Below are 25,726 nucleotides of genomic sequence, written 5' to 3'. Positions count from 1 at the left end.
AGACAATTGGTAGTTTGTTCATTTATCCCTCTACAGTTATCACCTCCCTTATTATCATTATCAAGCCATTTTGTCATTCTTCTATTTCTGCTTCAATTTCTTGGTCCTGTGGGAATGAACCAGAGTCAGGTTGAATATTGGCACTTCATTCACAGGTGTTTCTAAAGATTTCCAGAAGGAAAGTACTTTCTCTAGATGCTCTCCCCTCCTCTATCTCCACTCAGAGCAGTGGAAAGTGGGCCTGAGGATGGGAGGTGCATGTGGGAACTGCTAGGATACTTGGCATCAGCTCTGGTGTCTGTCAACTAGAAGAGCTTGGATTCTATCTCTGATGGAAATGATTAATCTAATGAAAAACTCATTGCAAGCTCTGGGCACTCTGTTTACGGCTGTCTCTTCAGATGTTGCAGGAGAAGTTTATTGTACTCTCCCACCACAACAGCTTCTTTTGTTGACAGACAAGATATCCAAGATAGTGAAATAATACTCCCTTTTCTTTTTCCTGAACAATTATTAGTAGTTTCCAGGATGAGGCTGGACAGACTGAGGGGAAAAATAACTTTTTCTTCTTTATTCTTATCCTGTAAGTAAATTGTTTAGCATGAAAAAGTTCCACTGCTTTTTCAAAATCCAGAAAAATCATTAAAGATTATTTCAGTGGTATATCTATGTGCAAAATAACAAATGGTAAAGCCAAGTTTCCACTAAATTTTTGAAGCAGGTATCTCTCTCTCTCAGTTCAATCTTTTAAACATTCAAGGTAGTTAATCATTCAGTCACTACTTCCTCTAGGAAAATTACAGCATTACAGGGTCTCAAGAAACAGCAAATGTCCAAGCAGAATGCGAAATCGTCTGAGGGCCCTATCTCATTGTATGCCTACACCTTCCTTAAATCATATTTCATAAGAATCTCTTGGAATTTAGGAGGAAATCCAGAAAATGAGCTTTTGTGAAAATGAGAAGATATGAAAGACTCACATTTAAAATTAATTCTGACTTTTCTCTGGCATACTACAATCTCTTCCACTTTTCTCTGTTCATTTTCAGAGTTTGTCAGAAAGTCAGTCTGCTCTATAGAGTGTCATGCATCAAAGTGATTTCCTCCACCTGGTCCAAACAAATTGGTAAATAGCTATTACACAGTCCAGTGTGCCACAGAAGTCCTAGCCCTTAATCTGAAGGCAGGACAGCTGCAGCACTACATTTGTTAGACTAGTAAACTCTGCTTCTCTGAAAAGCTAGAAAGCTGCACGTGACTGCACTGCCCTAGCTCTGGAGTTCATTTCTTCACAGCTTTGTTGGGCAACTCCATATAATACCACACTGTATGGGGCAGATATAACCCTGTGATCTCCCTGTGTCTTCTCAAATAATCATGTCCTCAAAATTGTCTATTGGTACAAGAGGGTTCAAAGAAAATGATGTTGTAGGCTGTTTCCAAATTGGCTGAGGAGTTATCTAATTGATTAAAATGCTTTACAGAGAGTTAGGCTGACACCATCAGCTTGAGAAGCACATTTTGCTCATTATATAGCATAATCACAGAAGGAAACCTAAGCAATTTCTTATTATGTAGCCTCATTTTCTAAAATCTACCAACAGCTCTCATTTAAAAAAATGTAAGAACTATGGAAACAGTGGTGTCCTGCAGGCACTGGCTCTTGAAGGTTTTCTTTTTACATCTTTAGTTTCAATTAATCATTGCACTTTGGAGCATGGCCTTGTAGAAAATTTCATTTGTTCTGCTTCACTTCAGTGATGGGGAGATATATAAAGACCATTGGAAATAAACGTTATCCAAATATCTGCCATTTGGACATCTCACTGGAAACCATGAGTGAAATCCAGTACTCTGCAGCTCTCATAACACAGGAAATACTCTGTGAATATGTAGTGTTTTGGCACATCATTTTCACAATTCTGACCACTAGCCAAGAGTAGGAATGGCAGAAGCATACATTTTTAAAATTTTATTTTAGTCAGTTGAATGGCTTTTAATCCTAGAGCCAGCTCACACTGGAACAGGTTCAAGTTTGCATCAAACTGTTCAGGTGGACTTTTAACAAAGTTTAACAGCCCTTTGATTTACCCAATTTTATGAACAAGGAAATGTCAAAGATCTAGACCCTCCTCCTTCTCCATGACAAAGTACTTGAATAAAATGGGATATCATGCCCAGATAAGTCTGAAATCTGCTATAATACAAAAATAATCATACTAACAGCAAAAATATTATGGTCCGATCAAAGAAGCTTAAATACAACTAAATACCAGAAAAAGTTAGGATCTGAGTCTAGTTCCAGACCTGAACTTGCACGGAAGCAAAATGCCTCAAGCATCAACTCACTTTCACATGCAGGTCTTCCTCCTCTTACTCGTGTCCCAGGCACCTCTTCTCCATTGTCAAACACACACCAGCAGCTTTCTCCATCCCGGCTGCACTGCACGGGTGAGAACATCCCCTTGTCTCCTTCACACTGTGGGATGTAGCCTTTACCAGCTTCTCGTAAACTAGTTTTGGACTTCAACATATTACAGTAACTAGGACCTTTAAAGAGAGGAAAATCATTGCAAGATGCAGAACAGAAGACAGCAAACTGATAAACTGAAGTACAGAATTGCCCTAGACACTTCAACAATAGTGCTTTTAGTACTACTAAAAATAAAAATATAAGGGAACACAAAATCACAATTAATGTGTATCATTACAGAAATGTGTGAAATTTTAGTTCCACTAGGAAACATTTTGTTTGTTTGTTTTGTTTTGTAAAGACTAAAGTGCATGATATATGAGTTTGCACCAAGAAAACGGTGGAAAAACTACAAAATACGATATTGATTTATTTTGTGTTAACATCCTTTCTTGCCATAAACTTGACAGTGCATCACTTATAGGCTCACATTTTAAATTTAAACAAAACAAAACAAAATAAAATAAAATAAACATTCTGTTTAGTAAGAATTTTTGAGCAAGGTCATTTGAAATATAGTAATACTATGATTATTTAACATTTTAAAATAGTCCAAATGTCCCAGTTTAGTACCTTTGGAACACAACTCTATACATATGCAAAATCACACAAACCAGAAGTATTTATGGTTTAAAAAAAAAAAGAAAAGAAAAAAAAAGACAAGGACATCTGCTTGAGGAACTATTCACACACAAGAAGATCTGAAAAAGTTCAACCCCAGCTTGCACTGAAGTTAGTATTTACTAATTTTGTTCATTCACAAGTGCTGGAGTAAACTTTTAAACCTGCATGGTGATTCAGGGAACCAATGTACAATCGTCAATTCCTCACTGAGCATGCAGTTACTTATCCCCAGTCAGGTCTGCTGCTCGTCTTTGCCATACTTGTGTCATTAGACCATCAGCAAGAAGAGAAGAGCAGACTTGCTGGGTCAGACCAAGGCACCAAGCTTGTTATCCTATCTGAAGAAGTGAAGAAATGAGCACTGCAGGCTCTTGAGCTGCCTGTATTACTCAATAAAGCAGAGCCAGGGCCTTAGCTCCAACTTGGCACCTCATTTTCTATAAGCAGGAATTCTTCAACCTTTGGGAGGAACCATCTCTGATGAGACCTCAACAGTACCCTGTCTTTATTTGAAGGCAATATAAAGATAATATAGATTTAATCACACTCCATAGAACAGTTGTGGACTGAGTAAAATGTCCACATTCTGTTTCACTCTTCACATAGTTCTACCCAGCTTCCTGTAACAGTTACCTGTCTCACTCAGTAGCTCCTCAAAGTCTAGCTTTAGGCATGAGAGCTTGTTTTCCTAAATGCTTTCTTTAGCTATGTCTGTCCCTGTCAGTTGAAGGGAGACATGTTCTTAAAAAATAATTAATTTAGGTCCCAAAACTTAATTCATACCACTGCTTGTCAGTGCTAGGTTAGAGGTTGGACTAGATGATATCAGAAGTGTTTTCCAACCTGGATGATACTGTGCTTCTCTGACTCCCTTATTGCAAGTGGCTCAGTTGCTACAGCTCAGAAATCACCCTGAAAACTCATCCATGAGCCCAAAGCTATCACTTTGTGTAGACTTTGTTTCTGGTGTTGTGAAAGTAAAGGGTAATTATTTTCAGCTAGCCTTGTAAAGGTATGTGCTTGCACTTGTCACTGGAAAGTTAAACCCATGTTTCCATGTTCATTATTCCTTTTTTTTTTTTTTTTTTCACTCAGGTAGATAATGATAGGACAAGGCGAGGTGGTATTAAACTAGAAGAGAGAAGATTTAGATCTGATGTTAGGAGGAAACTCTCCACTCAGAGGGTGGTGAGGCACTGGCACAGGTTGCCCACAGAAGCTGTGGATGCCCCATCCCTGGAGGTGTTCAAGGCCAGGCTGGATGGGGCCTTGAGCAACCTGATCTACGGGGAGATGTCCCTGCCTATGGCAGGGGGTTGGAGTTAGATGATCTTTAAGGTCCCTTCCAACCCAAGCCATTCTATTATTCCATTAGATGGTACAACTGCCACAACAGGCTGCAGGTAAAGCATTACTCACATTCAGGATTGCCATCTGAATCTATGCTGCCACGCTGAAATACTTCTCCTGACACAGGATCTACACACCAAATGTCCGTGTAGGATCTCTGTAGCACAGCATATTCTCCTGTCTAAGAAAAATCAATTACACATCACTGCATAGCAATTGATATTAACAGAGACACTCAGAAATCCATATCCCAAAAGTGTGGTTAAAATATTTATTATATATACATTTGTCCATTATAATACATGTTAATGAGAAAAATGAAATATTAAAATATAGGTTACCTAGTATAAGACTGAAACCACACCCTGAGAGAGAGTATGTAGACTGAAAGATGGGTATAACCTTGATTTGAAGTGTCTTTTTCTTGCCCATGTCAGGGCTCTACCCTGCTCAATGCCATGTTTCAAACATCATGAACCCCATTTTGGGATACCCATATCCATCTCCCTCTCATCCTCACATTATTTCATAGCTCAGAAAGCAAAAGTCTCCCAAAAGTCAGTTAATTAAGTTGTGCCTTTTAAACTCAGCCCTGTGTAAGGCCTAAGCAGTTCCACCCTGCAGGAGGGAAGTGCAGGCAGGAACAGAGCTTCCTGTTCCTCGTCTTCATCTCAGAACTGTTTAAACTCTGCTTTATGGAGGGCATATCCCCCTTTATGTTTTGTCTAACACCTTTCTTTCAGGTTAATAGGAATGCACAGGGGATATTTAGTGAGCACAGACTGAAATACTATTGTCCTTTTAGCAAAACCAGGAAGGTTTTGTTTCTTCTTCCCTCATCCATGCTAAGTTACCTCAAGGCAGTAGGGGACAAACAGATATGCTGCAGAAGCATCCACCTTTGAGCCACTCTGTCTCCAGCTGGAAATTAAGGCATTGGCTCGAGATTTCTGACATGATGTCTGGCCTGTAACAGAAAATAAAACAAACAAACAAACAAAAAAACATACATGTATATTAAAATAAAATTGAGTTCTCAAAGCTAACCTAGAGAAAGATGGGTCTTTCTATCTCCTTCACACATCTACATGCTAGAGCATCAGGCAGGGAACACCTAATTGGTGTTTGATAACAACAGTAGAGAGTTTGTTCCCAAATCATGTAAATTGAATTCATAAGAACTGAAATGAAACACACGAGCAAAACAAGCATAAAAGGCTCCTTTCTATTTTCTTGCAATGGTTCAAAACAAGACATTATTGAAAATTCTAGTAAGATACGCAAGAAACATAGAATCATAGAATCATAGAATATCCTGAGTTGGATATTCTATGATTCTATGATTCTATGTTTCTTGCGTATCTTACTAGAATTTTCAATAATTAATTTTTTTAAGAACAAGTAAATACAGACATTTAAGAAGAAAAAATAACTGACATTTAGGAAGTTCTGCTGAACGCGAGACCAAGGAATCCATAACATAATGTCCTCTTTCATCCACACACCAGCAATGACCTGGCCAGGGAAGAAAAGCAGACTTATTTTAGATGTTATATTGCAGTATTCCTAGTTAACTTTGTTGCATTCTTGGAGGATTTTGATCCCCTACATCACTATAGAAAGTGGTCAGTAAGTCTAAGACACAGTTAACTCTGGTTTCCAGAGATAAGTAGACCATACTTTGGAACTGGGTTGCAAATGGAAATGTAGCAGCTCTGGTGAGAGTCCTCCGTTGCAAGCTCTGTTATGTGGTGTATCACCTATTCCCATTAATTTGGTATAATCCACAAAGTTGCTGAGAGTGTGCTCTGGTCTCATTCCCCTGGTCATTAACAGAAGCATGAAATAATTTCCAGCCCCCCAAAATGACCTTTTAGGACCACTACTAGCAGCAAGCAACTCATCATCGACCAATTTTTGAGCCCTTATCACTTGATAACCTTGTCACTTGAAACCTTGTCACTTGAGTCCCTCACTCCAGTCAATAAATATTTCACCCATCATGGAAGCCCACCTATCTATCTCTCTCCAGTTTGACTACAAGAATATAGGTTTTCTTTTTTTAAAATAAATAAATAAATAATAATAACTATTAGATTTTCTGTGTTCAGACAACATGGAGTATTTTTCTGGTGACTGCTCACCTGTGCTCTCATAGCACTGAGTTGGCTCCCAGTTTCCCAGGCCATCACACTGTGGGATGTAGGGATGAAATCCCAGCTGTGTTGCTTCTCCAGCAGAACCCTTCACAGCAAAGTGACTCCGCCAGTAGAAATGCAAGACTGTAAAAAAAAAAAGTAAAAGAAGATATTGGTGGCCAATACCAGAAGAGATATTTTAAAAGTACATGTTTACAAACATCTGATTTTTCCTTGTACTTTAGAAAGGAAAATAAACACTGCAGATGTATATCTGACCTATGCAGGGATCCATACAGATAAGAAAATCTGAAATGAACTGAAATCAGATCTTGGCTTAGGTTAATTACACTAATAAATAACACGTACTGAGTTGCACCTATCTTTCAGGAAAGCTGAGTTCCTTGTAAAGTACCCTTGCACAAATCCTGTGCATTAATCTCTTTAATTAAAATCATCTCCCCTTCACTTACCTGATCGTGCAGCCAGTTGGAGGGAATAGTCACTGCTTGATAACAACTTTTCGGAGACCATCACCTCTGGCTCATAAAGCTGAGCAGAACGTAGGAGGTCGCTGTCTGTGAGCTGTATTCCCTTTGCCATCAAGAAGCTCTCTCCAAAAGGGAAATGGGAAGTGTTTGATGCTCGGATGAGTTGCTCTGCTTCCTCCATAAATTTCATGGCTTCTTGCTTAACACCTTCACATACACCAGGACCTAGAGAAGGCAGAGGAAAGCTGACACTTGGCCAGTCCTTACATACATCTGCAGGATTGGACATGGAAGTTCAACACACAGAACCAACCCAGCTAAAACTTTTCTGCTAGAATAACTGTTAATCTGCTTTATCCTCTCTATTTCCCATTTGCTCACAGAACAGGCTTCTCCAGTTCTCCTTACCTATTTGGGAGTTTGCAATTAATTGTTCTGCCTTTTCCTTCCAGCTAGAAAATTATGATGTGACAAGAATGGTTTTAGAGACTACATTTATAATATTTAATCTGCTGAAATAACCCAAAGAAGACCCAATAGCTTTAGTGGAGATGCTCTAGACAGAGAGCTTACCACCAAACTCCTGTGCTGGCCTCACTCTTGTCCTAGTGACCTGTTAGGGATATCTGTTACTCTTGACTGAATAATAAGAAACAGTAAAGCAAATTCCTCCTGCATCATTTTAAGGTGTTCTTGAAAGTCATTTACATCAGTTACTGTAACTGAATTTTTCACAAAAATCTTTACAAGACTGCTTCTAGCTTTAAAGTGTCCTTTGGTGTCTGGCTAAGTACCTTCTGAAAAAACATTATATGTCCATGGTCCAAATCATAAAGTCTACACAACCTTGTCATAGAATTTTATTCTTCCATACTTCCAAAGCTGAAACACTACTTGTTTTCCAAAAATGAGTTTCCCTGCCTGTGGTGGCTGGTGACAATGGCAGTATGGAATAATTGGTGGAGGTGACATGTTGAGATGAAAGGTATGCCCAAATCTTAAGAGAAGGAAAACTGAGGAAAATTCCAGGGTGAAATGCAGTAGATGTGCAAGGAATCTGTTCCATGATAGTCCCCTTGGTAACATAACCTACAGCCTTAGATATTGGCAATACCAGGGGAGCTTGGTGTGCTGACTCCAAGCGAAATAGCACAGAGGGTGGAGCAGGGTGGAAACACCACGGCCAGGCTCTGTGATATCTCTGCAGGGATGGGAACTTGATGGTACTATGGAACCGATAGACTGCATCGCCGTTACCCTAAGCAAGCCCTGAGCTGAACTTATAAACTGCATAGCCAGCCCTGAGCTGGCAGTTTTCCATTGTCTGCTGAAATCATGTCCTCTGGGTGAACTTTGCCCATTATAACCTCATAATATTGCCAAAATACTCCTCCATCCCGAAGGCTGTCTGTCTTCAAGGTATGATCATTCCTCACTGAGTACACGCTCTGAATTTCCCTCAGCCTATAAAGCCTCTCACACCAGTCTTTAATCTACTAGACTGAAGGTGTATCATGCTATTTGTGCATCCATGATTGTAGTAGTTCAATGTATTGAATGTGGTTGGACTTGTAGTACAAATTAGGCATCACTCTGAATCTAAGACCAGATGCTCCAGCCCCTCTGCTATCTGAGGACAAGCTGAAACATGATGGGGTTTACTTCCTGCCAAACTTCTTTACCCTTTAACACAACAGGCATTGTCAATGATCTTTCCCCAAGCCATTATCTGCTATCTCATTGCACTTAAAAGTACTTTTTTTCCTGTGCCAGCAATTCTGCTACTTACATTTTGGAACCTGGTTCACTTCTGCCCTTGTTCCTTGCAGCTCTTCTCCTTTGCTATCAACACACCAACAATCACGAAGTTCAAAGTTGCTTAATGGAGTGCTGAAATCAGTGTAGGGTCCTGGGTAATAGGTCAGCTGCTCATTCAAAAGCTGCCAGAATATATACGGATCCAATAAAATGTTCCCAGATGCATAGGTCACATTTCCTTCCAGCACCTCAGGTGGAAGATCAGCGAAGGAGGAATAGGTGGTGAAAGCTGGGAACACATTCTGGTGCCCAGCCTCATACAAAGCTTTAATAAAACCTGAAAAGCCTTTGGAAGAGGCATTTTTATAAACAGTTATGATGTTCAATAGATCAGAAACAGGCAGAGGTTTGCCTTCATTGTTCTCTGTCAGCCACCTTTCATACCACTCAAAGGCTTGCTCAGGAGGACCACTGCACTGCACCTGCCTCCAGGCACCGTCATCATTGCACTGGGGCACGTAAATGCTGGAGGGCTGAGACAGGACACTTGGATCTGACAACAGGACTTTCACACTCTTTAGAAACTCCTGACCGGCTGTTGCTTGGCAAGCACTGGGGCCTGGGGAAAAGAAAAACATGCATAGCACATTTTATGAAGGCACTGAAGACATACAACACCCCTAACCTAAACATTCTTGCTATTATACTATCAACACCGTTTTTATTTCCCATTGGACTTCACCAGAATTTTCAGTTTATGTTGTCCTCTCTTCCTACCCTGTAATGAATATTGCAGCTGGATATAAAAATACCATCCTACAAGATGTAGGAGTGAGTTTTCTTTTGGAAGTTTTTTCTGACACCTTCACAGCCAAATCTCATTTTGCCACCAAGCAGTTCTACAAACATAACAAAACATAGGAGCTCACCTCCTTCTGCACACCACAGCATTATGAACATGTTTGTTTTTGACTGCACTCCTTATGGGTTGGTAGGAATAAATCCCTTAAGTATCCCCAGCCTGCGTGGTAGGAATAAATCCCCAAAGTATCCCCAGCCTGCGTGCTTCCTTCTTCATTTGTATAACATTAATAGAAGAGCAGAAGAGGCATTCCATAGAACCATTGAATTACTTAGGTTGGAAAAGACCTCTAAGGTCATCAAGTCCAACCTATAACCTAGCGCTACCAAGTCTACCACTGCACCATGTCTCTAAGTACCACATCCACAAGTCTTTTGAATACCTCTGGGGATGGTGACTCAACTAATTCCACTGGGCAGCCTGTCCCAATACTCCATAACCCTTTCAGTGAATAAATTTTTCTCTAATATCCAACCTAAACCTCCCCTGGTGCAACTTGAGGCCATTTGCTCTTGCCCTATCACTTGTTGCTTGGGAGAAGAGACCGACCCCTACCCTGCTACAACCTCCTTTGAGGTGGTTGTAGAGAGTGATAAGGCTCCCCTGAGCCTCCTTTTCTCTAGGCTAAATAATCCCAGTTCCTGCAAAATGCAATGCCAAATTGCATCTGACAAGTCATTTGTGACTCACAAGACCTTTATGAGAAACCCATCAGTCTTTGAATCCATCTTCTATGTTCAGTCTCCTGTGATGGCCTACCAAGTTGAGGATATATTCTTGAGCTAAAAGACTAAAAGTCCATGGTGTAAGACACTGAAGCTCTTCAGTTCTCAGAACAAGAATGACCCAGGGACTGCCCTGGTTACTTGGTTCTGGAAGCAAAAGAGCTTTTTCAATTGGCAAGGGCACACAGATGCTCCAGGCCTCATGGGCACCAGGGATGTTATATATCCTTTACTACACATTTAAGTAAGACAGATGTCAATGACATAGTCATTAACAAGGCAGGACCTCAGGGTCCTCTGTTGTGAGTGTACCTACCCCACATACTGAAAGAAAAGACTTAGGATACCAAGGTTTACGTACACTGTATTTCCCACTATTCCCCTGCACCTGTAGGGCTGACATTCTTATCTGTTAGGGGATAATATTGTTTGTATACATCATCCACACATTTCCAGAAATAACCAGATATGAAGAATTAAATCATGAAATTCCAACAAAATAAGGAATCATAGAATCATAGAACCATAGAATATCCTGAGTTGGAAGGGACCCTTAAGGATCATCAAGTCCAACTCTTGACACCGCACAGGTCTACCCAAAAGTTCAGACCATGTGCCTAAGTTCACAGTCCAATCTTTTCTTAAATTCAGACAGGCTCGGTGCAGTGACCACTTCCCTGGGGAGCCTGTTCCAGTGTGCAACCACCCTCTCTGTGAAGAACCCCCTCCTGACGTCCAGCCTAAATTTCCCCTGCCTCAGCTTAACCCCGTTCCCGCGGGTCCTGTCACTGGTGTTAATGGAGAAAAGGTCTCCTGCCTCTTGACAACCCCTTGCGAGGAAGTTGTAGACTGTGATGAGGTCCCCGCTCAGCCTCCTCTTCTCCAGGCTGAACAGGCCCAGTGACCTCAGCCGTTCCTCGTACGTCTTCCCCTCAAGGCCTTTCACCATCTTCGTAGCCCTCCTCTGGACACTCTCCAACAGTTTCATGTCCTTTTTATACTGTGGTGCCCAGAACTGCACACAGTACTCGAGGTGAGGCCGTACCAGCGCAGAGTAGAGCGGGACAATCACCTCCCTTGACCTACTAGCGATGCTGTGCTTGATGCACCCCAGGATACGATTGGCCCTCCTGGCTGCCAGGGCACACTGCTGGCTCATATTCAACTTGCTGTCTATCACGACTCCCAGATCCCTCTCTTCTAGGCTGCTCTCCAGCGTCTCATCGCCCAGTCTGTACATGCAGCCAGGGTTTCCCCGTCCCAGGTGCAGGACCCGGCACTTGCTCTTATTGAACTTCATGCGGTTGGTGATCGCCCAGCTCTCCAACCTGTCCAGATCCCTCTGCAAGGCCTTTACACCCTCATTCGAGTCCACAACTCCTCCAAGTTTGGTGTCATCAGCAAACTTGCTCAAAATACCCTCTATTCCTACATCCAGATCGTTTATAAAAATATTGAAAAGTACCGGCCCTAAAATGGAGCCTTGAGGGACCCCACTGGTGACCGCCCGCCAGCCTGACACAGCCCCATTTACCATAACCCTTTGGGCCCTGCCCGTTAGCCAATTGCTCACCCATCGTATGATGTTTTTATTTAGCTGTATGGTGGACATTTTGTCCAGTAGGATCCTATGGGAAACCGTGTCAAAAGCCTTGCTGAAGTCCAAAAAAATCACATCAGCTGGTTTCCCTTGGTCCACCATACGGGTGATCTTATCATAAAAGGAAATCAGGTTAGTTAGGCAGGACCTACCCTTCACAAACCCATGCTGGCTGGGACCAATGACTGCTTTGTCCCCCAGGTGCGCCTCAATAAGTCCGAGAACCAACTTCTCCATGATTTTACCAGGCACTGACGTGAGACTGACAGGCCTGTAATTGCTAGGGTCTTCTTTCTGACCCTTCTTGAAAATCGGCACAACATTTGCCAGCTTCCAGTCTACCGGGACCTCTCCCAATTCCCAGGATCGTTGAAAAATAATTGATAGAGGTTCCGCGATGACATCCGCCAGCTCTTTCAGCACCCGGGGATGAATCCCATCCGGACCCATGGACTTGTAGGGATCCAGGTGGAGTAGCAAATCCCGCACACGTTCAGGGTCAGTTGGGAGTTTGTCATCCCCACCGTCCCGGTCCTCCAGCTCAGGGCACCCTGGGTCCCGAAGCCCATCATCGGCATTGAAGACAGAGGCAAAGAAGGCGTTAAGCGTCTCTGCTTTGCCTACGTCATCGTCTGTGAGGAGACCTTCCCTATCAAGGAGCGGCCCTATGTATTCTTTAGTTCTCCTTTTTCCATTTACATATCTAAAAAAAACCTTTTTATTTTCTCTCACAGACACAGCTAGCTTCAACTCTAGCTGTGCTTTGGCCACTCGAACTTTCTCCCTACAAACACGAACAGCATCCCTGTATTCTTTCCATGACGCCTGGCCCTCCTTCCAGTAGCGGAACACTCTCTGTTTCCGCCTAATCTCCATTAGAACATTCCTGGTTAGCCACGCCGGCCTCCTGCCCCGCCTGCCTGACTTGCGATATTTTGGAATTGCCTTATCTTGTGCTTCTAGGAGGCATCGCTTAAAGAGTGACCAGCACTGGTGGACATCGAGGCCTTCAAGAGCAGTTTCCCAGGGGACCTTACTGACTAGTTCCCTGAGCAGCCTGAAGTCCGCTTTCCCCATATCTAGGGATGAGGTTTTGGTGGCACTTTTCCTTCTGTCACCATAAATTTTGAACTCAACCACTTCATGGTCGCTCTGACTGAGGCGGCCACCAATCACCACATCTCCCACCAGACCCTCTCTGTTTTCTAGCAACAGGTCTAGGAGGGTACCTTTCCTAGTTGGCTCCGTTAGCACCTGCACCAAGAAGTTATCATCTAGGTGCTTCATGAACCTCCTGGACTTGCTCGTGTCAGCCATGTGGCACTCCCAGTTAACGTCCGGCAAGTTGAAGTCCCCCATAAGGACAAGGGGAGTTAATCTCGAGGCCTCTTAGTTCTGTAAAGAATAATTTATCGGTGCTATCATCCTGGCCAGGGGGTCTGTAATAGACTCCCACAACGACATCCCCTTTATTCGTTCGTCCCTTGATCCTTACCCAGAGGCTCTCAACTTTGCCATCGCCGACCTGAAGTTCCACACAGTCCAGCCCCTGCTTCACATACATCGCCACCCCACCACCTCGCCTACCCTGCCTGTCCCTCCTGAAGAGCCTGTAACCATCTATCGCAACACCCCAGTCACAGGACTCATCCCACCAGGTTTCGCTTATGCCGATGATGTCGTAGTTGCGGGACTGGGCCAGGACTTCTAGCTCATCTATTTTATTCCTCATACTGCGTGCGTTTGTGTAAAAGCACTTCAGGTGCGTCTCCTTACACTCAGCACCTTGTGGATCTGACCAAAGGACCCCACTGGCACACAGCCCCTCTGATTCTAGCGTACCATCCCTTAGGTCTTCACCGGCGCGCCTGGTTTTAGCCCCTTCCCCCTTTGACTCTAGTTTAAAGCCCTATCTATCAGCCCTGCCAACTCCTGACCTAAGATCCTTACCCCTCTCCGAGAGAGGCGCATCCCATCCGGTGCCATCAGGCCCGGTGTAGCGTAGACCTTCCCATGATCAAAGAAACCGAAATTCTGCCGGTCACACCAGTCTCGAAGCCACGAGTTTATGCGAACAGTACGTCTTTCAGCTTCGATCCCCCCTATCGGAAGGACAGAGGCAAACACTACCTGCGCCCCTGATCCTCTAAGTAGTTGCCCCAAATCCCTAAAGTCTCTTTTGATCGCCTTCGGACTTCTCGTTGCTACTTCATCGCTACCAGCCTGAAAGACCAGTAGCGGGAAGCATCTCTATATTCCCAGTTTCTGGAACTTACATTGCATGGGTTTTCCAGTATTTCCTCTTATTCCTGGAATAGTCTTGCCATTCAAGTCAACACAGAAGCAATTTGTCCCATAACACTGGAGTGGCAGGAAGTCTCCATCCTTGGTACAAGAGGGAATAAAAAGATCTGATCCTGCAGGCAGGCTTTGTTTCAAGTTCTGCAGGTTTCTCCTTTGCTTCTCACACTCAGTGGGACACCTTGGACGTTCACCTCGAACTCTTGAGCCTGGAACTTCCTTACCTGAAGTGTCCAAACACCAGCACTCTCCTGCATAGCACTGAACTTCCTCATACCTCCCCTCCATGGTGCATGTTGGAACAAACAGGTCCTTTGCCTCCTCACCACAGACTTTGGATCCCAGTGCTATTTTCACCACTTCACCTAAATCTTCAGCAATGCTTCTGGGGACAGAAATCACTTGTTGAAGAAAGGTAAAGAATGCTGGTAGTTCCAGGACAGAGGAAAGGAATTTCATCATATTCTGATTGTCCTGAAGAGTTACTATGCGGCCAAAGCTGCCTACAAGAGGTTGGATCAAAATGGAGCTCCGCCTTGATACTTCCAATGCAAATGCTTCAGCTGATTCCAGAAGGCCTTGGCCATTATCCCTCCCTGTCACATCTTCCTCTTGGAAAAACTGACCAATGCTGTATTTGCCACTAGTGCCAAGTGCCCCTGTGAAGTTGAACTGGATCATATTCTTCAAGAACTTTCCTCCAAAGAGATTTTCTTGGAAGCGCTTTGGATTGGCAGTAAATTGCAATGCCACTTGAGCCAGTTCCCTTGATGGGAATATTCCTCTGATGGCTTCACTAAGGATGGATTCTAGCCCAGGAATCTGGCTGGCGTATGGGCTTTGCATGACTGGGGATGACAGTCCAGAGACCTGAAACAACTCCTTGATGAAGGGAGGGCAGGGTCTTGAGTAGCCAGCTATTTTCTCTGACTGCACATCTGGTGTGGAAAATAAATCAGGCTGACTGAAGTACCCGGCAGGGCCATAAAAGATCCTTGACAATGCCTGTCGTCTCTCAGAGATGCATATTTGTTCTTCACCTAAACAAAAAGTAAAAAGTACAAACTTCAGAACCTCCAAAACCTGCTATTTTAAGGATACCTTTCAATCAGTCTCAGCAGAAACCACTGAGTGTATTTTAATTTGTCTCTAGTTCCCTAACTAAGCATCAGGCACACTGATAAGGAAACTTAAACCGTTGCTGAGTGTAACCTATAAACTTCTTGTTGCTGAGTGTAAGAGTAAACTTCTCTATTCAAGACACAAACTGAATGGATACTTCCTCCAGTATGTCTGAATTTACTGCTCTGTGACCTTTTTCTAAATCTATTGTTTTCTAGTGCAAATCCCCATTCCTCTTCCTATGGTTGAAAGTATGAACAAAGTCTTTTTCAAACACATTCTCTGGTATGATGCCTGCTTCTAATAAAAAGCCCAGATGATCCAGGCGCAATATGTGAACACAAGAAAGGGAAACAGATTACAGAAAAAAAGAAATAGTCATTTTCACCAGTGCTCTCTAATGGAAAATTTATGGAGGCGTCCTACGCAGGCCACCCACATCCTGGGGCAAGCTATGCCATAGGTGTGCCTGTTTCCAGTCCAGTCTCTGTACATTCATACAAAGACATCAGAAAATGAAAGACTTCATAGATATAAAGATTTAGATATAAAGACATAGATATAAATGACTTCCTTAAGAAATGCTGAACACAATGACCTGGGTTCAACCTCCAGTTTGGGGATTGCATAGCCCGCAGGCAACAGGAGGACATATGAAAGAATCACTCTGCATTTCCCATGTTTTTCACACTTTCTCCTCAAGCACCACTGTCATCCCTCATGGGGACAGGATGGTGGATGACTAGCTTTGATCTGTTTCATCATAGCATCCAGTGGTCTGACCCCCATCTCCATCCATTCTACTTCCAGGCAATATAATAAAATAGTCCTGAACCCTGCTAACAGTGAGGATAAAAGCTGGAAATCCTAAAAGCTTCTCAAATAGGGTAACAAGTAATCTGAGGCTCTGTGCTCAGCATCTTGCTCACTCCTCCTTTAGAACCCTTTCCCGCTCCACATTTCCTGGCATGCACTCAGGTCCCTCACAGTGGTTCCTTCATGAAGGCATTTTCTGTAGGATGGGCCCCTTCTGTGTTTAGTGTTGGCTCTTGGTAACAGAGATGAAGAACATCGGTTTACACTAACTTATTGGTCCCTAGAGCACAATCCACAAGTATACAAATCCAAAACAAATGTAGGATCACAGACGTTGAATGCTCTCCCCTCCTACTCATTGTTGAATCAAATCAAAGTAGAGTGAGAAGGAAAAAAATAAATTAATCAAAAACCAGAAAAGCACTGCTGGGGTGAATTTACTCTGGTATTTGTAAAGGAGCACATCCCCATCTGAACTGCCTGGTGCTCCAAGTCACATGAAAACCCAAGATACCCCTCACACCTACGCCTCTGCCTCCTCCAGCATGAACATTGGTGGGGGTAAGAGCTGAAGAAATCAAACAGAAATAAAACAGAGCAGCAGAGCAGGAGACGCACATGGCACGTATCTGGCTGGCCACAGGCTCCAGCTATATCCTCATGGAATACCTTTTTGGGAGTTAGTCTGCAAAACCCCCACAGAAATTTTCCCTGCTTAAATTTCCTGAGTCTGCCAATAAAAGCTGCAAGCAGCCTCATGTCACACCTCCCAAAAAATTATCAGGAAGGCTCCGAAAAGCACACGCAAGAAAACAACCAGTCCCAACACAGGGTGATCAGCCTTGGACTCATGCAAACTTTTTCATTCAGTAAGCTTGTCTGTGCCTGGGGCACACTGAGTGACTTGGGACCATGACACCCGGGGTAGATTCCTCCCTTCTTTATCTGCATGGTACAACTGTGTCTTGTAGACAGAAAAATGAACTCCCCTGAAGGCATCTTTCCTTAAGACCTCATTCCCCAGCCCTCCAGCACAATCCTGAATATTTAGGTAGTGCACTTTGGAGTCAAAGTTTTTAAACTTTCCTCCTCCCCTCTGGCCCTTTGACATTTCTGCTGTCATTTCCATTTGGGGCACAGATCTGATGGTGTATACTTAATGAAATCTCTCTCAAAGTGCAAACCCAGACACCTTCTCTGAATTGTTTTCTACCAAGTATGCACTGAAAGAAATGCAGGGGAAAAAAACATTCAGGATGAGAGAGAGGACATCTTTGAAGCTTGGCTTCTTCTGCATTTCAGCAGAAGAAGGTGGTAAAAACCCCAAAACTCCATCACCAGCTTTCTTACATTATCCCAGGTATTGTGAATTGATGCCCAGCTCCTGGAATCAAGACATAAATATCATAGCTGCAAAGGAAAGCCTCACCACATGAAAAACTGAAAGGCTAAAGGCAGATTATAAAGGAAATTAATATAATTTATTTTTTTTTAATATTTAATATTTTATTCAAATGTGGTTTTTAACGCCACAGAGGCTTTTGGATCCTGGTCCTTTAGGACTTGTTTGTTTACTAAAGACAAAATTCCCACAGCAGATGAAGGGTTTGGAGAGGGAAGGTGAAAGGACCTGGCTTGAACTGGAAGTGTACATGAATGTACAAGGCAGTGGTATTTGCTAGCATTTTTCCCTTTTACTTAACACATACCACAGGCTGGAGGCTGTCCTCGTCTCTTGGTGCCCTGGACCTCTCTCCCTTTGGTGTCCACACACCAGCACTGCCCTCCCTGCTGACACTGCACCGGTGTGTAGCCCCCATCAGGGTCACAGGATGGCACATAGGCATGCTGGTAGCGCACGGCTGCATATCGCTCAACCTCACATTTTGAGGGGCCTGGAAAAAAAAAACAGGAGGGAAAACAAAGTTTCAGAGCCATCTCCACTTGATCCCATCATTTGCCTATTTTTGAGAAGTCTGGAAGAAAAAAAAAAAAAAAAAAAAAAAAAAAAAAATGGTTTAATTTCCTGAAACTTCAAGCACCAGCCCAAGGTTAAAATTGTCCATCCTCTTTCATCTAAGGGAAGTGGTCCCATGGTTTTCTTCTGTAGGTACTTGATTCTGAAAACTGAAGAGAAAAAAAAAATAAACTCATTTTTCAGCTGTAGCCATGGGTAGCAATAAACAGAGTTTCTGACTCAGTGAGCTGTTCCAGCGGCTAGGTGAGCTCTTGTCCTTAATGGAAATGCAAAAGTGACCAACAGAGAAATGTGATACAGTGTTTCTGGTGAGAAGAGGTGTTGCTCCTGCAAAAGGCTCCACATCTGGCTGCAGAGATTTGGTCTGGGACCACAAATTTCTTTGGCATCCTTCAACGAGGAACGTAAGACCCCATTCCTGTCAAACTGGCCAGAACTGATGAAGAATCTAAAACTCCACAATGCAAATTTTCTGAGCTATGACTTCTCCCATATTAGACTCAATCCTTGTGACAGAAGCTTTCCCTGTTTATATAAACTACAGTCCCACAGCCTAAATTTTTCTCACCTTCCACAGCATTCCAGCTTCATTCAGCCAAGAGACGGGGGCAGCAAGAGCATTGCATCAGAAACCCTTCATCCAGCACCTAGCGTGCATGGCTTCAGGTGATGGGCAACTCACCCAAGTCACTGCCAGTGGCTAAGGAGCGTGATCATGTCTCCATCTTGTGGCTGTTACAGCTTCATCCCTGCTGACAGCCACCGCCTCAATCTGCAGTCAGAGCCTGTTTCACAGCACTGTGCAGTGGGAGGAGAAAGATGCTTTCCAGACCCCCCAAAACGATCAGCTCTTCCCAGAAACAGAGAAACTGTGTGACCTGTGTGACTGGAAGACTTGCATTGGTATCTGCTTAATATCTCTGGTGACGTAGCTCCTCAGCAAGGGTCAGATACCAATGTCAGAGTTTGGATAGGAGAATGAAGAATCACAGCAGGGGATACAAACTTCCCTAGGCAATTCTCCTAGGCTCTGGTGTAGGAGAAGGAAACACCTTACCTACTGTCCTGCAGAGTTCATTGCCCATAGGCTGAGAAACACATCCTATTTTCCTGCCCTCATCAGGGAGGGAACAGACCCAAGGGCAGATCCACAAGTTCAGCCTTGCTGGCTCAGGCACTACAACCTCTTGTATAGTCTCCTGGGGATGGAATGGGTTGTGGCCAATGTAAGATCCTTCTTATTTCTGACTACTGTCGGAAATTAGGGAGCATTTTCTCAGGCTTTTAATACAATAAATCATCAGATCCATCTCCAGAATCTCAAAGCAAAAGATAGGGAGAATTCACAGGCTTTCAACTAACACAAACCTCAAGTGCATGGGAAGTTTTCATCAGAGGATAGGTACACTCTGCTGCTAAGAGTCTACAGCCCAAAGACTAAAAGTCAGCTGCAATGGAGGGACCTTGATTCTTGCACCAAAACTGTGATATTATAAGCTTTTAGTACAGGAGACTATTAAAACAACTCTCCAAAATAGCAGCTGTCATAAAGATCTGAAATTATCATTCCATTTGCAGGGAATCACCTGGGTGCTACTTACATCTGAACCGGCCGGAGGTAGCCAGCTGCACACCCAGAAACCTCCTCTGCAGGATCCGATAAATGCTGGTCTCTGTGAACGTGCGGGCAGGCTCCAGTGCTGAGAAAATTGTGTCATAAACTTCATCAAGCAGCAGCTCCAAGCCTGAGAAAGAGAGACTTTTAGCACAGAGTCTGATTTTAAGACAGAAGTCATCTTCTTTGCACCAGAGGAGTAGAATTGGAAACCTACCTTGAAAAAGAAAACCCAGTCCTCTAAAGTGGCCCAAGTGTGAACTTATACCACATAACCCAAATGCCCTGTACCATAAACCCTGCTGCTGAGTGCCCCCTGTCATTGGCTTTGCACTTTGACATGCACCAAAATGAGAAGAAGGAGCATCCAGTAACCCAGCACTGGGCTGTGGTTGCGTTAGGTTCAGTTTGCAGTAGTGCCATTGATACTGTGTAATTATATCACTGCCTAGTGTTTCCAAAAAACAATTCCTAAACATTTTGTTTGTACAACAAGTAAATGAAAAGAAGTGCAGTCGTTCCTCTGAGCACACAGATTTTTGGAGAATTTCTCTTAGGAACTAAATACGAAAGTTCTCATCTACCATGTAAATTTTAAGCCATCATGCTCTGCATTTTTCCCATGCTTTTTGTTTGTTTGTTTGTTTGTTTTGTTTTGTTTATTTTTGGCTTTATTTTTTAAGCAGCAATATCTAAGGAAGAGGATCTGGAAGTGTTCTACCTCCTCTTTTTTTGGGAGCAACAACAAAAAAGAACCCAAAACCAGTCCTTTCCTTTCCTTTCCTTTCCTTTCCTTTCCTTTCCTTTCCTTTCCTTTCCTTTCCTTTCCTTTCCTTTCCTTTCCTTTCCCTTCCTTTCCTTTCCTTTCCTTTCCCTTTCCCTTTCCCTTTCCCTTTCCCTTTCCCTTTCCCTTTCCCTTTCCCTTTCCCTTTCCCTTTCCCTTTCCCTTTCCCTTTCCCTTTCCCTTTCCCTTTCCCTTTCCCTTTCCTTTCCTTTCCCCCAAAAATGTCCCATCAACCATTAACATGCTTGAAAGGTAACCTTAGGCTACGACAGAATAGGATGACCACCAGAATAGGATGACCACCTAAGCAAGAAGAAACTAGCTCAGCCTCCAGGTCCTTTATATTCCCCTGCATTTGCTGACTGGACATTGAATAGGATTCAGCTTTCAAAGGTGGACAGAAGGTGGACATTCCAAAATCTTATTGACCATTCCAAAAAGGACAGGGTTAGTTCCTAGGCAGCGGCTCCTGCTGGAGCACTGCTCCCAAGGGTGGGGTTCACATTGTGTGAGCAAGTGTCATGAGAGCGCACCAACCTTTCCCATACACTGGTCAGATCAGCTGCTCTGTGCCCTTACATCTTGCAGAAATAAACCTGGAGTCCCAAAGGAAGCTTAACACTGACACTTTTTACCTGTCCTTCTCCTTGGGAGTTCAAAGCTGCTGAAGTTGACATGTGAGGTGCAGGCAGGTACTCACCAGTGTCTGCTAGCTCTCTCCCCAGGCTGTCCGAGCAGTAGCAGTACCCAGAGACCTCCGGGAACATCTCCCGCAAGGAGCTGAAGGTTTGGAAAGCTGCCGGGAGCCTGGAAGAAAAACAACCTCCTGTGAAAGGCTCTGGAAGGCCTATTGACAACAACAACAAAGCATTTGAGCTTCTCTCCCAGATTTGTATGGCAAGGATGTCTGTCCAGCACAAAGCCATTGTGCAATCCTTCAGTCTGCTAGAGTCAGCCAGACTCTGACATGACCCAAATCAGCTATTCCATAGGATAACAGGTCTCATGAGTTCCTTTTAACTATACAGGGCAATATCTCCCTTCAGACAGATTTTGGATCCTTTCTATGCACATACCCCGTCTCTAACATTCATTTTCAGTTCTGTTCCTACCCTTGAAAGCCTGCCAAAGAGTGTAAAATAGAGGCACGTTGGCCTAATGTTATTACAATAGCAGTTCATTAACTCCTTCCACAAGTCTGCACAGGATGGCAGAGTGCCTAAACAAACAGGTTGCTTCCTCTCCCTGCCATGCTATGTATACTTTTTGCACTGAATTAAGCACAAAAGCTGATAGAAACCTCACTAATCTTTTTCGTTCAGAGAGCACGGCTCAACGGATTAAAGAGAAAAGGTTTTTAAACACATTACAACCAAGACTAACTTCCTACTTCTGGAGATCAAAGAGTTGCTAGTTCCCAGTGTAATGTTCTAGGGAGCGACAACAGCCAGATTCTAGCAAAGCTATCATTTAGGAAGGAAATTTATTAATGTCAGAGTTGAAAAGAAAAAAAAAAAATCGTAGTAAATGTGATCTTAACTGACAGACATTCCAGGGCTTCTGCAAACAAATACATTTTGTTTTCTGGATTGAGGCAATATGGCCAGTGGGACACACTCATTCACCATGTTGCAAAATCATGTATTATTTTACAAATACATACCCTTAACCCTGAATTACGATAAAGGCCTGATGTCCCAGCTGCATGCGGCTTATTTGGAAATATCTAGTAAAAGGGAAGTGCCATCCCCTGCCAGGAGAGCTGGAGTGGTTGCTGCTACCTCAGTACTTGGAAGTACACCCTAAGGTAGCTCAGGGACACGCAGCAAGCCCTGGCAAAGGAAAGGACTGGCAACCTCTGGGGTCTCAGCAGCACTCCTGTCCCACAGCCTGCACATCACTGCATACTGCTGCTCCTCTCTGGTACTTTCCCACATCAGCAAACTAAACACCTACTGACTCCCTCCGCTTTGGATGGTCAAATCCAAATCCTGCTCTGCTGTTTTCATTGGTGTGCTAAAAGCAATCAAAAGGTCATACTTCAGAACACAAAGAGACTCATGTCAGCATTAAAACAATGCAATTTTAGCTATAAACAACTAAATAACATCTTCCTATGGTCCTCTGTGGATATAAATGGCTTAGTGGATTTCAAGAGCTTTCTGATACCCCTGAATTATGCACTGGTCATTGCTCAATCAGGGATACGATCTTGTCTCTTAGCAGAGCAGTGCCCCTACAGACTCAAAGGTAGCATCTTACACCACCCATGTCCTTGAAGCTCATCCCCTCAGCATCTTGACATCCAGCTTAGTGACACAGGCTGCTATGCAAAATAAATAAATAAACAACATAAAATGACAAAATAAAATAAAAATCTGCATGCTTCCTTCTTTTACCCTCAATGTTAAGATGCCATATGCATAATTATACCACTTTTGTATGAGACAGATGTGCAGTCATACCCTGCCGTCCTGGTTACTTTTGTTCTAAGTAGGGAGTATAGCTAAATAAAGTGCAAAAGGATATAAATTAGGCCCACACAAACAAGAGGATAGAACTTCATCCATCATGCTTGGAAAACTCACACCCCACTGCTCCTTTTCTTTTTCTCAGACTCCTTATAATCACAGCCCTAGAGGTGAGAAGTCATAACTCAGAAGTCCTCGTCTATCAGGCCCCGTCCAAAAAGAAGTGGCTGAAGCAGGGATGACTGTTTAAGTTGTGGATAAATTTATTGTGGATCCAGGTGTTTCAAGAAGAGTGCTTGCACTTAAAAAAAGAAGTAGATACATGCATGGTTGCTGACCTTTTCCTCCAGCTGTGTCCCTGCTCTTGGCATCCAGCAAAAGTAACTCATTACCGATCTTCAACAGCAGGTTTGCAAATAACCCTTCTGTGCTCTGTCTGTGCAGCTGAACTCACAGCTGCCTTTCTCACTGACTACTCAGAAGTGGAGGGAGAATATCAAAACATGTTTTTTACACTACCAAAAAAAACAACACATGGGACATAAAACTGTTAGAGAGCGTCCAAAGGAGGGCTACAAAGATGGTGAAGGGTCTGGAAGGGAAGACATACAAGAAGCATCTGAGGTCCTTTGGTTTGTTCAGCCCAGAGCAGAGCAGGCTCATGGTGGCCTGCAGCTCCCTCACGAGGGGAGCGGAGGGGCAGGCGCTGAGCTCTGCTCTCTGGGGACAGCGACAGGACCTGAGGGAACAGCATGGAGCTGGGACAGGGGAGGGTCAGGCTGGGGGTTAGGGAAAGGGTCTGCACCCAGAGGCGGTCCGGCACTGGGACAGGCTCCCCAGGGAAGTGGTCATGGCACTGAGCCTGCAGAAGTTAAGAAGCGTTTGGACAATGCTCCCAGACACGTGGTCTGGTTTTTGGGTGGTCCTGTGTGGAGCCAGGGGTTGGACTGGATGATCCTTATGGGTCCCTTCCAACTCAGGATATATTTTGGTTCTAATCTAACACATAATAGGGCAAAACCTCCAGTGAGCTGACCAAGGTCTTTAGTCTGATGAATATTATAGCAAGAGAGTTAAAAAATCTCCTTGATTTTTGAGTTCTAGATCTCTCCTCCACTATCTTATATAGGGCTTTCTATATGGCTGCCTATCCAAGCAGGACCTGGGCACAGTCTATATAAAAGAACAAACAGTAGTCTGGTCAAGTATTAGGGTAAGGCAGGAAATTTGGGCTTGCTTTCTTTCCAAAAGTCTTCCCCTTGGTAAAGTCTTAGGCTTTATTAATTTTTAATAAATAAATAAATAAGTAAATAAATTTTATTTATTATTATTATTTTCTCCATTATTTTTTAACATATTTATTTTGGAATCATTGTAAAGGTGTGGGGAAATGATATGGGAAGGGAGTTAAGTGACACATTTAGATTTCAAAAAACAGTCCACAGAGCCAAGAAATGTTTTCCCAATGGTAAGAACATGGACCCAAACCTTTAAAAAAGGGGGTTTAATCCCTATTTTGCCACAGTTCTTCACTGTGGAACTCATCACTTCGGCTCTGCATTCTGGCCTCATGTTTATAGGAAAGGATAATGATAAACCAGGCAGTAATACTGTAAAAAATAAATACATTAATGATCTAAGATACTCAAATCATATGGATATGGATTAAGTCTATGCAATAATTAGAAAGGTAGACAGCTGGGAGTGAAATGGTCCTGCTGTGATTAATTACATGACATAGACACAAGAAAAGGCCAATCTTGTAGACCTTTTCCAGACAAACCTCTCAGTGGGAGGGGGAAAATGGTAATTTAAAGCATTGCTTTCTTCTCTGTAATTTTTCTTTTAGAATTTCCACACTCCACAGGCAAACAAACAAAATAGCCAGACTATTTTGCTCTTGCCAAAATAACCTCTCCCAAAGCTCTGACAAATCTGTACTGAGCATCTGGGCCTGCCTTTCAGTTTTGCTTAAATTAAAGAAGAAAACCCTCAAAATAGCAAAATTGACACTTACAATAAAATGCCTTTGCTGCTATAGAGCCAAGTCAGAACAAGACATTACATTTACTCCACTGCCCTCCTCTGGAGAAATGTGCTGATTGAGATGCCAAAACAAATGCACTTCTCAAGACACGAACCCTTTCTTCTGCAGTTCTCCTTTTCCAGCCCTTATTTCTCCATGTGAGCATTAATTCCTGATTCCTCCAAAGGACAATGGCTTTCTGATCCCACTGACAAGCATTTGATCCAGCATTTTGAAATCTTCCCCAGCCTACTCCAACCCATCAGAAGCTGGCCTGTACATCCCACATCACTTGCTGGCTCCCTTGTGTGAGCAACTCTGACACTGTGTAGACGAAAAAAAGTTTTCCTACTGTCACACAGAACTTGCTCTTCCTGTTGCCACTTGTCTCTCTGTCCTTCTGTTCTCATATTCCAAATGGAATCATCTTTCCTACCGTATATATGCATCTGTATTTCTCTTCCTTTTGCACTGATCTGCTGTTTGGTGTCCGAAAGGTTTCCCTTGCTACTTTTCCAAATACAGATTCCAATTTGGTAACCACTACTGAGCAAAGGCACACTGATTAGAGTGCAGGGATTTTCTAGAAGAG

At 43.2% G+C, this 25,726-nt stretch overlaps 1 protein-coding gene across 1 annotated transcript in view; it reads right to left on the bottom strand.

Moving 5' to 3' along the window:
- The window catches only part of TG (thyroglobulin), a 156,707-nt gene that overhangs the window by 126,578 nt on the left and 4,403 nt on the right, over window positions 1-25,726 (bottom strand). Inside the window, exons 6-16 of the mRNA XM_032181163.1 lie at window positions 21,338-21,444; window positions 19,840-19,983; window positions 17,970-18,155; window positions 14,298-15,362; window positions 8,866-9,453; window positions 7,059-7,301; window positions 6,592-6,729; window positions 5,885-5,962; window positions 5,302-5,414; window positions 4,517-4,628; window positions 2,350-2,550 (exon numbers count right to left, since the gene is read on the bottom strand). Of these exons, the coding sequence (XP_032037054.1) occupies window positions 2,350-2,550; window positions 4,517-4,628; window positions 5,302-5,414; window positions 5,885-5,962; window positions 6,592-6,729; window positions 7,059-7,301; window positions 8,866-9,453; window positions 14,298-15,362; window positions 17,970-18,155; window positions 19,840-19,983; window positions 21,338-21,444 (2,975 nt within the window). The remainder of the gene's footprint in view (window positions 1-2,349; window positions 2,551-4,516; window positions 4,629-5,301; window positions 5,415-5,884; window positions 5,963-6,591; window positions 6,730-7,058; window positions 7,302-8,865; window positions 9,454-14,297; window positions 15,363-17,969; window positions 18,156-19,839; window positions 19,984-21,337; window positions 21,445-25,726) is intronic.

The sequence above is a fragment of the Aythya fuligula genome, chromosome 2 (genome assembly GCF_009819795.1).
Source record: "Aythya fuligula isolate bAytFul2 chromosome 2, bAytFul2.pri, whole genome shotgun sequence".
Taxonomy (NCBI): Eukaryota; Metazoa; Chordata; class Aves; order Anseriformes; family Anatidae; genus Aythya; species Aythya fuligula.
Note: the sequence above shows the minus strand (reverse complement) of the source record. Positions and strands in the feature narration are given on the sequence as shown.